Below are 12,156 nucleotides of genomic sequence, written 5' to 3'. Positions count from 1 at the left end.
AAGAAATTATCATTTACATTATAAATCAACAAAGATTTTTAAATATAATATATACAAAAAGACCACAAACGATATATTGATTTCTCTACCTACTTCTTTCACTTCGAGGAGCATTTCTCTTTCTTTGTGACGAAAATTTATCAAAATCAAACCCAAATCGATTGACTTCTCGGACGATTTCTTCCACCAATATGTTATTTTCTGTTCTGACGCGTTGCTGCTGATTTCTATGATTACTTGCGGTTAGGTTACCATCAGAGACTGCATCTTTAGATACTAGGAATTTTCTTGATCTATTTACTTTGTTAAAAGCAAAGAGCATATTAATGATTTTTCATGGAATATGAAATTTCAAAATTGATCCTTGGGCTTCTAGAAGAAACATTTTTTCCTCTTAGTGCAGTGATCCTGTTCCTGCTTGCTGATTCTCTCTACCATCTAGATGCTACATTCAACATTGGACATTTTTCATAGTATTTTAAAAATATTTTTTAAAATTCCCAGAAAATCAATTAAATTGAGAAAGTTAAAAAAAATTGGAAAAATCGAAACATGAAAAAAATTGATTAAATTAATTAGAATATTTTAAAAAATATTCGGCTCGGTTCAGTTTCGGTTTTAAAAGTATGAAATCAAAAAACCTCAACCGAACCAAACCGATTTAGTTAAAAAAATATAAAATAACCGAATTAAACCGAAACCAAACCCATCATTAAACCCATTAGAAATTCCAAAAAAAACCCAAAAAACAATATAATTTTTTGGTTTTTAATATAAAATAACCGAACGGAAACCGGTGGGTTAGATTTTAATTTTTAATATAAAATAACCGAACTGAACCGAACCAAAACCGGTTGGAACCGGTTTCAGTTTTATTTTTTGTATTTTATAAAATTTAAATTTAGTTATTTTTTTAAGTAAAAACCAAAAAGAACAAAAAAAATAATCATTTCTGATATGGGATGCCTTCGTCAAAAAGTTAAGGGGTTGGTGTTTCTGGAGACAGAAAACTTGATTGGGTTTGAAAACAATCAAGTTGTTTATGAATTCCTTGTTATAATTTTTGTAAACTGCTTTGGTTTGGAGGTATTTTGACAATCGATTGACGGTTTTTTACGTCTTTGAAAAAAAAAAACAAAAACCAATAAATTTTCTATTTCTGCTTTTGAATTTGACTTTTTTAAAAAACAGACAAGGGAAATGTTCTACTTATTTTTAACGTGTTTGAAAAATAAACAGCCCTTAGTTTTGGTGGTCTTTTATGCCTACATTACTAGCAGGTTGTTTCTTGTTTGTGGTTTCCTTATGGCAACAACTGGTATTTAGACAAGATGGAATTAACAAATTGATCGTTAAATATTGATGTGGTCTTCAAAGTCAGAGAATTATATATACTATGAAGAAAATAAGATGTTGACCCATTTGGCTTCAACCCTGAAACCTTTTTTTTTTGGATTCGAGGAAACCCCACTCCCGGAAAGTGCACTTTATGGGTCCAGGTGAGCGAGTAAAACCTCGGCTGTCCCAGACTCTTACAAGAGGTGCACGCCCTGACTCGAACTCGAGACCTGCTGTGCAGATCTTAAACTCTTTGTCATCACGCTACGCCTCTTGGGGACTTAAACCCTGAAACCCCTTCTCAGTAATAACCAAAACAAGCCGAAGGTTGCAAAAGTGTAGATGGAGAAGGAGAAGGTCACTTGACGGCATTAAGTTTGCATATCTCTTTAGTTATTAAATAAAAAAATTATGATAATCCTATAAATAATTAAATACTTTTTGTTGATTTTTTTAAAAGGGAAAGTAACAAAGGAAACATAACTCAACAGGCCCCTAATTTCAATACTATGGAGCCTTTTTTTTTTTTTCTCCTGTTTACTGCCTAGTGAAGGAGAGTGATTAAACCCTAGTCTTGGGGACATAATTCAAATGATACAAGATAATCACGAACGATTAAAAGAACAAGAAAATAAGCAACTGAATATAGGCCGGGCCAGCTGCTATAAGCCTAGTGTATTGGAGTTAGGCCCAGATTACATCATCTACTGGCTATACATGGGCTACTAACCAGTTCTTGACGTAGGAAGTTCGTCTTCACAGGCCTTTGCAGCCGAAGAGAAATCGAGAAAAGACTAATGGGGACCCTTCCGTTTCTCCCCTCCTCTTCGCAGACGTTTTCCTGATACAAAGGCGAAGAGTAGTAGAGTTCGGTTGTCTAGCTGACTCTGAATGAGTTTTGTCAGCTTCGGGGATGAAGATTAATGGGCAAAAAATCCGAGGTTTTTGCAGCTCCAGTGGTTAGTCATCGACAAAAAAGAGCAGCAGATTGCTCGATGTGTAAATTTCCTTTTACTAGTGACCTTGGTCGCTCCTTGGGCATTCCATGTATTCATTCCTGAGTTGCCCGTAGATATTTAGATTATATTGCTGGTACCCTAGGCTTATAAAAAGATACAAATAAATAGTATAAAATCAAAATAAAATTGATTAATTTTTTAAAAAGTTTATAAGTTTAATAAAAATTTTAGTATGGAAATCACTCAACCATATAAAAAATAGTACAATTATTAATTTCTTTATTAAAAACAGTTTTTAAAAAATAAAATAATCTCTACAAAAGATTATTTATATTAAAAAAAATCATAAATCTAATAGAATATGTCTAATGGATATGGATAAACCTAATAAATAATATTAATTCAATGAACCCAAATTTAAATAAAAACTCTAATATCTCTAACGGGCCTAAAAATAACTAAAAGATAAATAAAATAATAGCTCAACTCATTTAAATAAGATTAAAGTCATTTTCATAATGTATTGACATAATCAAAACTTAATTTCAAATGCATAGTTCTCTCTTGTATTAATGAATTAGAAAGCGTGCAATATATTCTTGGAAAGTTACGGATATCTACTTTCCAATGCAACTAGAATATCATTAAAATTCTTTTTGTATCTCAAGTTATGATCAAAACAATAGATACAGATCAAAACTAACAGATTTAAATCTTTTTATTTTAATTTTTTTATAATGTTTGAATATTCACCTATAAGATTTTCTTGAACATGAATTAAATTAATCAAGTCTTATATTTTATTATTTAATAATTTTTTAAAAATCCATTAAAAGTATCTTTAAATATTTTAGCTCTAAATCTTGTGAATAGCTTGGATTGCATCAACTTAGCTTCCGATTACATGGTACTTGGACCAAGATTACCCTTGCTTATATGTCTGTTTATTCTATGCAAACTTTGTGGTTTCCGTAATCCATTTGTAATTGCATTGACAAAACCGAATGTGATCCTTTATATAGTCTTCCAAGCAAAATGGCAAGGGTTGTTCACCTGATTATTAGAAGTAAAGATGAAGGAGGGATTAGTATCAGGCAAGCTCGGGAACAGAATATTACCTTGCTAGGAAATCTGAGTTGGGATATCATAATGAACTCATCTAAACTATGGTATCGGCTTCTAGCTAAAGGAGAAATATCTAATACATGTTGATTTATGGTTACATGATCCTCTTTTATTCAAAACCAAAAAATTAGGGTTTATCAAGTTTTTTTCTTTAAAAATCTTGCATGGCCAAGTCTCTCATATATATATTATTGCATGTTTTGATTTTTGCAAAAGAAAAACAAAAAAAAAATTGTTGCATGTAATTTAGAGTTTTATAGAAGGTTTATAAATTCTATTAAGCTTTGGCCCATATTAAAAATTCCATTGGACCGACATTCCCAAATCACACTTTAGACGGGTTATGAAGATGATGTTGACATTGATATATGAAAGCAAAGACATGTATCTCTTCATTTATGATTATGTTAACCTTGTTTGTCGTTGCATGTTTTTTTTTTTTGGTAGATTATGTTGTGTTCTTTGCTTTGCATTGTTTTTTTCACTTTACTTTCGTTTGCTGAAGCAAGCAAATATTTGATCAATTCTCGAATCCATTAATTTTACATGTTTTTTCTTAATTTTGATTCATCTTTTGGATGGCTTTTATGTCTTTGTCGGTTCAGAGTTCAAGCCAAGGATACTGCAAGACAAGTTAAGGAATAAGAGGTTTATGTTTGTTGGTGATTCATTGAATAGGAATTAGTGGGAATCAATGCTTTGTTTTGTTCAATCTGTAATCCCTCCTAGAAGGAAGAGTTTTAACAAGACTAAATCTTTGGCTGTCTACAGTGTTGAGCTACCTCTCAGCTGCTTCTCTTTTCTCTACAAGAAACATCCAAGTAAATATATATATGGTTAAAACTTTGTCAGGCATCACTAATTTGTGGTCGCAGCTACTGCTGATGTTTAGAATGGGTTTTAGTTCAACTTTTAAGGTTGCTGGGACAAGTTAGTACTTGACATTAGCTTCTGTTAGCATATTTTAATTTAACTTGTGTTGATACTCTAAATATATTGTGGATTTTACTTTCGTTTTTGTTAGGAATTTATTGAATAGCTAGCTTTTGTTAATGTTTGGCATGACTTTTAGTACACCTTCTTGGATTATTTAGCATATACCTCTTGCATTTCGGGTCATAATGTTTTGGATTGCCTTTCTTGGTTTGGTTGCTTGGGTCAATTTTTTATTTCCTTGATTTTTCATCGATTTAGAAGGTATTTGATAGTGTGATAGTAATTATTTTTCAAAATATTTTAAGCTTGAAAATTTATTAAAATAATATCTTTTTTATTTTTTAAAAATTATTTTTAACATCAACCCATCAAAACTGATCTGAAAATATATAAAAATAATTTAATATATAAAAATATAAAAAATATTTTTAAAACATAAATCTTCTAACAGTGCGCAGGCAGCGTACTAGTACCATTTTCTAAAACCAAACCGGGCTCGACCGGGCAGAAGAAATATGACGTGTCTGCCACTCAAGGTCGTCAAACGATTAACCTAAATTCGTTGGGTTTCCGTACGAGAAGGAGGAAGGCAAAAGTAGAAAATAATGAATCATACAAATGTCCACTGTCTGTAGGCTGAGGTTTCTATTCTTAATACTACCAGTAGTTTATTGGTCGTCTCCAACTGCCACCTTTCCAATTTAGGCCTTTTGTTGAATTCCATGGATCCAGCCTATGTGATCAACTGCTGCCTGGGCTACCAAAAGCAACCCATCTTGTCCAGTTACATCATTGCATTTGGACCCATCATTTTTCACAAGTTGCATCTGGACTTTTAAAAGTTATTTTAAATTTAAAATATTTTTAAATGATATTTTTTAGAAGTTTACTTTTATTTTTTATATTAATATATTAAAATTGTAAAAAAATATTTTAAAAATATCATTTTTATATTTTTTTAGATAAAAAATAATTTTTGAAAAAAACTACCATAAAGTCAAACCAACACAAACTCCTAATAATAGAAAAAATTTCATACAATTGTGATTATAGAGTCGGTTATATATATTCTTTTTTTTAAAATAAAAAATTCATTAAATTTAAGCTCTGTTTGTTTTTTAATTTTAAAATACTTTTAAAAAAAAATTAAATTTTTTTTACTTCAAATTAATATTTTTTAATAATTTTAGATTATTTTGATGCGCTAAAGTAAAAAATAATTTTTAAAAAATAAAAAAAATATTATTTTAATAAATTTCGAGTAAAATATACTTTGAAAAACAGTCGCAACTACACATCCAAACACGTTATTAGAATGCACAAGATTGAGTTGTGATATTTTATCAATGAATTTATATAAATACTCTCAGTCTTATTATAAAACATGAATTAAAATAACTAGAAAGTAAAACAAGTTAAAGAAATTCTTCCAGAAACTTATGTCATACGAGCGCATAAAATAACCATAAATTATTTTTTCTCCTTCTCTCCGTTGTTACTTCGAAATTAAAAAACATCTAAAGTACCAATCCTCAATCCCAAGTCCTCAACATCGTTACACTTACTACACAACTACCTCCATCTTAATTTCAACTACAAAGTTTACTTTTAACTAACATCTATTTTACATTATATTATTTCTTTTCGCTGGTTTTAATTTTGAAATATAATTCAAGCCATTTGTCTGAAAAATATAGATGAAACGTGATATGAGGGCACGTGTATTGGATGATATAATTATTTGATGCATTTTTCGCAAGAGTGCAATTAATTAAACATTGTGTCATATATGGATATGTAAGATTTTTTAAAAAAATGGTTTGTATTATTATTTCTAAATTTAGTTATATGAATGAATTTGAGTTTAGACATTAATTCAGATTGAAATGTGTGAAACATTATCAATGAATATAATCATGAAACAAGTTCAAGAACACTATAGTTAGTGACAATTACGTATAACATGCAACAAAATTAATGTTGATTTTAAGAATATCTCGTCAATATATAAAAAGAAATCATGTTTATGAGCTTAATTTAATAATTTATGTACAATTAATGGTTGATAATTCTTTCCCTCAAATTATTTTTTTTTCTTAATTTATGAGTTTAATTTTAATCAAAATATTTAAAATGATGGAGAATAAATGTACCTATGAAAGTAGGTAACACATTTATTTGCAATTCTAAGCCATCAATAAAAGATACATAAAAGGAAGGACAAGTAGTTTTAGAATGTAACTTTATCATCAATAAATCTTATGCTTGCATCTACTCTCTCTCTCTCTCTCTCTCTCTCTCTCTCTCTCTCTCTCTCTCTCTCTCTCTCTCTCTCTTGTATCTGAGATAGTGATAAAAAAAAATTAAATGATTTTTATTTAAATAATAATAATTTTTTATTTTAAAAAAAGTATTATTAATATAAAAATAATTTTTTTTAAAAAACCAAATGATCATAAGAAGAAAGGTGAACCAAACACATCCTAGACGATGAGATGTAATTGGACCACCTCACCTACCTCTAGGTGTCCCAGTCCGCAGCGAGTCCAAACGTCTCTTGTCCACTAGCGATCACAACAACCTACACAAAAAATAAAATAAAACAAACGAAAACGAATCCACGCACATGAAAGGCAAACCAAACCCCCCGTCACACAACGCCCACTCGCTCTAAGCTTGAGGCCTCAGCGTACTCTCACCTCTCTCAAGAGCCGTCATTGCAGAAAGAAAGAAAGTAATGCAGAGACTACCTCTTCGTTGAATTAAATAAGAATAATTAAGATCCGACCAGATTGATTGCCGAAGAATCCGAGATCTCTTCATCTCACAGAGTTGACTATACTGAGGTTTTCTTTTGGTGATCGATCGATGGCATCGGAGGATGTGAAGGCGAGCGAATCGGCTGTGACTACTATTGTCAATTTGGCGGAGGAAGCTAAGCTTGCGAGAGAAGGAGTCAAGGCTCCTAGCCTTGCTATTCTTAGCATCTGCAAGTCTCTTGTTGCCGGTGGTGTTGCTGGTGGAGTGTGAGTTCTCATATCTGCTTTAGCAGCTGCTATTTAGATAGTTTGCTTATTTAAAAAAAGAAGAAGATATTTTAGTATTTTGAAGGAATTTAATATTATCTATGTAATTATTACTTTTTAATTCTAAAGGAATTATTGCAGTAGGTAGCAGATGAAATTATGGTGCTTCATTTTCGTACTACTGATCTATAAAAAATTCATAATTTCAAGCTATTGTTTTGTTCAGTCTTGGAGAAAAGTTTTGAGGAGGATTGGAAATGATAGGGAAAAAAATCAAATCAAAATGAAGTTCCTAATACAAAAAGCCGTGACTTTCGTGTTAGGGTATGAAAGTTTGGTTTTCAAGAATGTGAAGAAACTAGAAATATTAAAAATTTGAATAATTTGAGGTGGGTTAATGACTTTCCAGAGAACTTGAACCTGCATAAAACTTACAATACTTTAGATGCACTAGTTTTATGATACTGTTTTCCTTCCTCTTTGTTTTACTTGTAATTCAGTGAATATAGAAAATTAAGTGCTAATTAGATTGTTTATTTCAAATTCATGATTTGTTTTTAACTCAGGTGCTTTTACACTTGCAAGATGATTTTTGTTTTTACCATGTATGGTAGTCTAGATGTTTTGTTCCCAACGGGATCACTCTTGAATGTGAGTGCGGATGGCAGAGGTTGTACACCTTTTACCTTTTATGATTTTTGTTGTTGTGGTGATGCTACATCGAATTTTCTCCAACTAAAATGGTTGCATGCGTGTTCAGGTCTCGCACTGCTGTTGCTCCCCTGGAGAGGATGAAAATACTGCTACAGGTTAGATCTCCTGATGTTTGTGTTCCATTGGATATTTTTCATTCACATCCATTGGAATGTGCACTCACATGTAAATTTTGCATTGATGAAATCCTACAATTTGCAGGTTCAAAATCCACATAACATAAAATACAATGGAACAATTCAAGGGTTGAAATACATATGGAGGACTGAGGGTTTTCATGGACTATTCAAAGGCAATGGCACCAATTGTGCTCGTATTGTCCCAAACTCGGCAGTCAAGTTTTTCAGCTATGAGCAAGCTTCCAAGTATGATTCTTTGAAAATCTTGATTTCATTGGTTGTTGAAAGACGCATATACTTTATAGTATACAGGAGGGCAACTTGTGTGGTCTTAATTACCCTCATTCTTCTTTGATCCATATCAGTGAAAGAAAATTGTCAAGTCTGTTCAACTGGTGAATACATGGCATATATGGTTTTAATCATGATAACATGTGAGCTATGTAAATGATTTAGAATTGATTGTGCACTGAGAGAAAATGCGTTTAAGCATTCTACTCTCATTTTCATCTTTATATCTGCAGAAGACTGATTTTTCAACTCACTCATACACAATTATTACAAAGGAAGCACGCCATGCTTACTTCTGTCACTTTTGAAATTCGGGCATACCTGATCTTGCACTTATTGTCGTTTTTTGCTTGGATTGCCAGTGGGCTTTATTGCTGATTACTGGACCAGTCTCTACCAAGATGGTCTAAGCCATTTGGTGATGGTTTCTTCAGACATAAACTGCTTTGCTTTCTTCAGTCCTGCCAATGTGGGGTTTTTTGTTTCAGACACTTACACCATACTGCTTGTTCTAGGCGTTAGCCTGTATTTCTTTCTTCAAACATTTCAAATCACCTCTGTTCATGATTCTAATGTAAGATCCATTGTGTAAACTTTTTTTTCCTTTTCCTGATGGGTCCTCTATATCCATATGACAGGGGAATATTGTATCTCTATCAACAGCAAACTGGTAATGGTATGTCAATCTTTGTTCTCCATCACTTTGTTTTAGATATTCTTTGTGAATTTACATTACACTTAATGGAGATGTTTTCTAAAGTTTTGTTGGGGCAGAAAATTTTTATTCAGATTAGGCAGCCTGCCAGAATTATATTTTCCAGTAATCATTATTAGAAAAATATATAGTTTCTTTACACATCCATTTAGTTGCAGAGAGAAATGCAATGAAAAACATTGAGTTAGTGGATGCTTGGTTTACCTTATTAGTGAAATTGAATGTAGAAGTAGCCTTTCATCACAGTTTTTGTGCTGGTATTCTCACGTATGTGAGTCCTTCCCTTGTTGTTCCTACAGAGGATGCTCAGCTCACTCCTCTTTTACGCCTTGGAGCTGGAGCATGTGCAGGAATTATAGCAATGTCTGCAACTTATCCCCTGGATATGGTACGAGGCAGGCTAACTGTACAGGTATGATCACTGAGGTTCCATTGGAAAAACCCTGGGAGAAGGATTTTTTCCTTTGTTTTATATGCTAAAAAATATTATACTTCTATTTGAAGCTTCTTGAAAGATTTTTAAATGTATTTAATAAGGCATGGAAATAAATTCATACCAATAAAATTATTTATTGGAACAAATGAAAATTCATTTTATTTAACATGCCCCATTATTTGCTTAGATTATTTGGGGTTCTCCGCGTTGGATTTTTCAATACAAAGTTTTTAATTTTTTGTTTTATTGTGTTTGCAGACTGAGAAATCACCTCATCAATATAGAGGAATGTTCCATGCTCTATCAACCGTGCTTCGGCAAGAAGGCCCACGGGCACTGTACAAGGGCTGGCTTCCTTCTGTCATTGGAGTTGTAAGTCATTAATTGCTAAATAACACTGCATGTTAACATTCTCGTAAAATGCTTGTGCTATGGGTTGTATTTTCTAAAATGAGACACTTTTAAGGTATTTCTATTGTAGCTTGGTGCACATGTCTTGATTTCATCCAACTGATAACCTGGCATCTTCTTTTCTTTGTCTAAAGTTGGAAAGTAAAGCCATTGCTATATCTATATCTTGATTTATATATCTGATTATACTAGACATTTTTTTATGCCACACTTAGATAGAAAGCCTATGTTGAGTTCTTCATTTGATGATTTAAGTATGCTATCTTATTTGTTCTTGGAATTATTAGCACCAGATGAGAGAATATTGGAGCTATGTGCTGCTAAGATGAGATTTTACTGGTGCAACTATGATGTATGCGTTGGCTTCACTCTCCCCATCCCGCTTCTTTCTCTTATATTTTGCAAAGGGTCTATAGGGCTTAATACCGTAAATCTTAGCATTGATGTTCTTATATGTGGGAAAGACAACCCACCAGCCCCCATTCTCCCTGTTCTTTGACAATAAATAAGTATGACATCTTTGCTGGTACTGTTAATATCACATTCCTCGGTATTCTTATGTGACCCAAGGACCAAAGTGGTTTCTGTCTGTTTGCTGGTTGTAACCCTGTACTGGTGCTTCTTGTTGGCAGATTCCATACGTGGGTCTCAACTTTTCAGTGTATGAATCTCTAAAGGATTGGTTGGTTAAAGCTAGACCATCTGGACTCGTTGAAGATTCTGAATTGAATGTGACTACAAGGCTAGCTTGTGGGGCTGCAGCTGGAACCGTTGGCCAAACTGTTGCTTATCCTCTTGATGTTATTCGCCGGCGGATGCAAATGGTGGGATGGAAAGGTGCTGCTTCCATCGTCACTGGTGATGGGAGGAGCAAGGCCCCACTCGAGTATACTGGCATGATTGATGCATTCAGGAAAACTGTTCGGCATGAGGGCTTTGGAGCATTATACAAGGGTTTGGTACCAAACTCAGTGAAGGTGAGTTGTTCTATTTTCAGTGTTTCATTTGTAAATAACTTTCAACGGTTACCTTAACTTCACCTGATCATAGTTTCCTAAAAGAAGGATATGGTGAGGATGGGAAGACAGCCAATGTTGGCTGTTGGTTGCGCTGGGCTTTCCTGTTATTTTGTGGCATTTTCCTCTTGCAAGAATCTTGGTGTCTTGAGAATTAGTGTCAAGCATCTCTACAATTCTTTGCATGCTCAAATTTATGGAGTTACTGCAGGGGCTGCTTAACCATGGATCATAACTTACCATGCATTCCAAAATAGGATTGGTTGGTTGATTCTGGAGTAACTGGTTTACTTTTATCCTACTCAATAAAGATTTATGTCTGAATGCCTTGATCAACAGAAAAATTGCCAGCATTGTCAACTAGTGTGTGTGTAAAACCTCCATTCTGCAAACATTTTGCAGGAGGTCTGAATGACATGTTTACACTTTTAGTTAAGCCACTTTAATCGAACCTAGAGCACGCATGGTTTAGATTTATATTTTCTTTTGGGTCTAACGCAGCTTTTATATATGCCTAAATTGCTGCCCCCATAGCATTCAAATTAATTTCTTTTCACGTTTTCAGGTAGTTCCATCCATAGCAATTGCATTTGTGACATATGAGATGGTGAAAGACATTTTAGGAGTCCAGATCAGAATATCAGACTGAATTCCCAGGGGTCCTGCCTGATATTTGTTGAATCAGGGTGCTATTTTTGTAGGCAAGGGAATAGAGAGAAGGTAAACTAGCTCATGCAAAAGAGCGAGTTTAGAAACATGTTTAAGACTCTGTATGCTTAGCCTTAAGATTCTCATTCATATGTTGTGTCAATAAAGCATGCTGATGGGACGACTCATGATTTGTAATTTGATGCTTCATAAGAGCTGAAGTAATTTTCTGAAGCTTAATTTGCACTTACTAGCTATTAATTGACTTTCCCTTCTTTATATTTTGTGTGCCTGCACGGATGGCAGCGTTCTGCAAATAATGCTAAAAATATAATTGCATAATATAATGTCTGGCGTTACTAAAAGCGCTCTAGGCGCAAAGTTGCAGGGACCAAAGCGCTTCTAGATCCGAGGCAAAGCTC

The 12,156-nt window shown here is 33.1% G+C and overlaps 1 protein-coding gene across 2 annotated transcripts; it reads left to right on the top strand.

Moving 5' to 3' along the window:
• Positions 1-6,969: 6,969 nt before the first annotated feature.
• LOC7457385 (mitochondrial adenine nucleotide transporter ADNT1) lies at positions 6,970-12,013 on the top strand. Of its 2 annotated transcripts, XM_024596085.2 has the most exons (9): positions 7,236-7,384; positions 7,951-8,054; positions 8,145-8,193; positions 8,300-8,463; positions 9,147-9,184; positions 9,523-9,635; positions 9,918-10,031; positions 10,703-11,047; positions 11,652-12,013. In XM_024596085.2, exons 3-9 carry the CDS (start codon positions 8,176-8,178, stop codon positions 11,733-11,735), a joined length of 876 nt encoding a protein of 291 aa, XP_024451853.1. In that variant the 5' UTR covers positions 7,236-7,384; positions 7,951-8,054; positions 8,145-8,175; the 3' UTR covers positions 11,736-12,013. The 2 variants fall into 2 exon arrangements, with proteins under 2 accessions (XP_002302618.1, XP_024451853.1); XM_002302582.3 differs by lacking the exon at positions 7,951-8,054 and having other exon boundaries at positions 6,970-7,384.
• The last annotated feature ends 143 nt before the right edge of the window (positions 12,014-12,156 follow it).

The sequence above is a fragment of the Populus trichocarpa genome, chromosome 2, assembly GCF_000002775.5.
Source record: "Populus trichocarpa isolate Nisqually-1 chromosome 2, P.trichocarpa_v4.1, whole genome shotgun sequence".
In the NCBI taxonomy this organism is placed as follows: domain Eukaryota; kingdom Viridiplantae; phylum Streptophyta; class Magnoliopsida; order Malpighiales; family Salicaceae; genus Populus; species Populus trichocarpa.
This window is presented reverse-complemented; position numbering and strand designations above follow the sequence as displayed.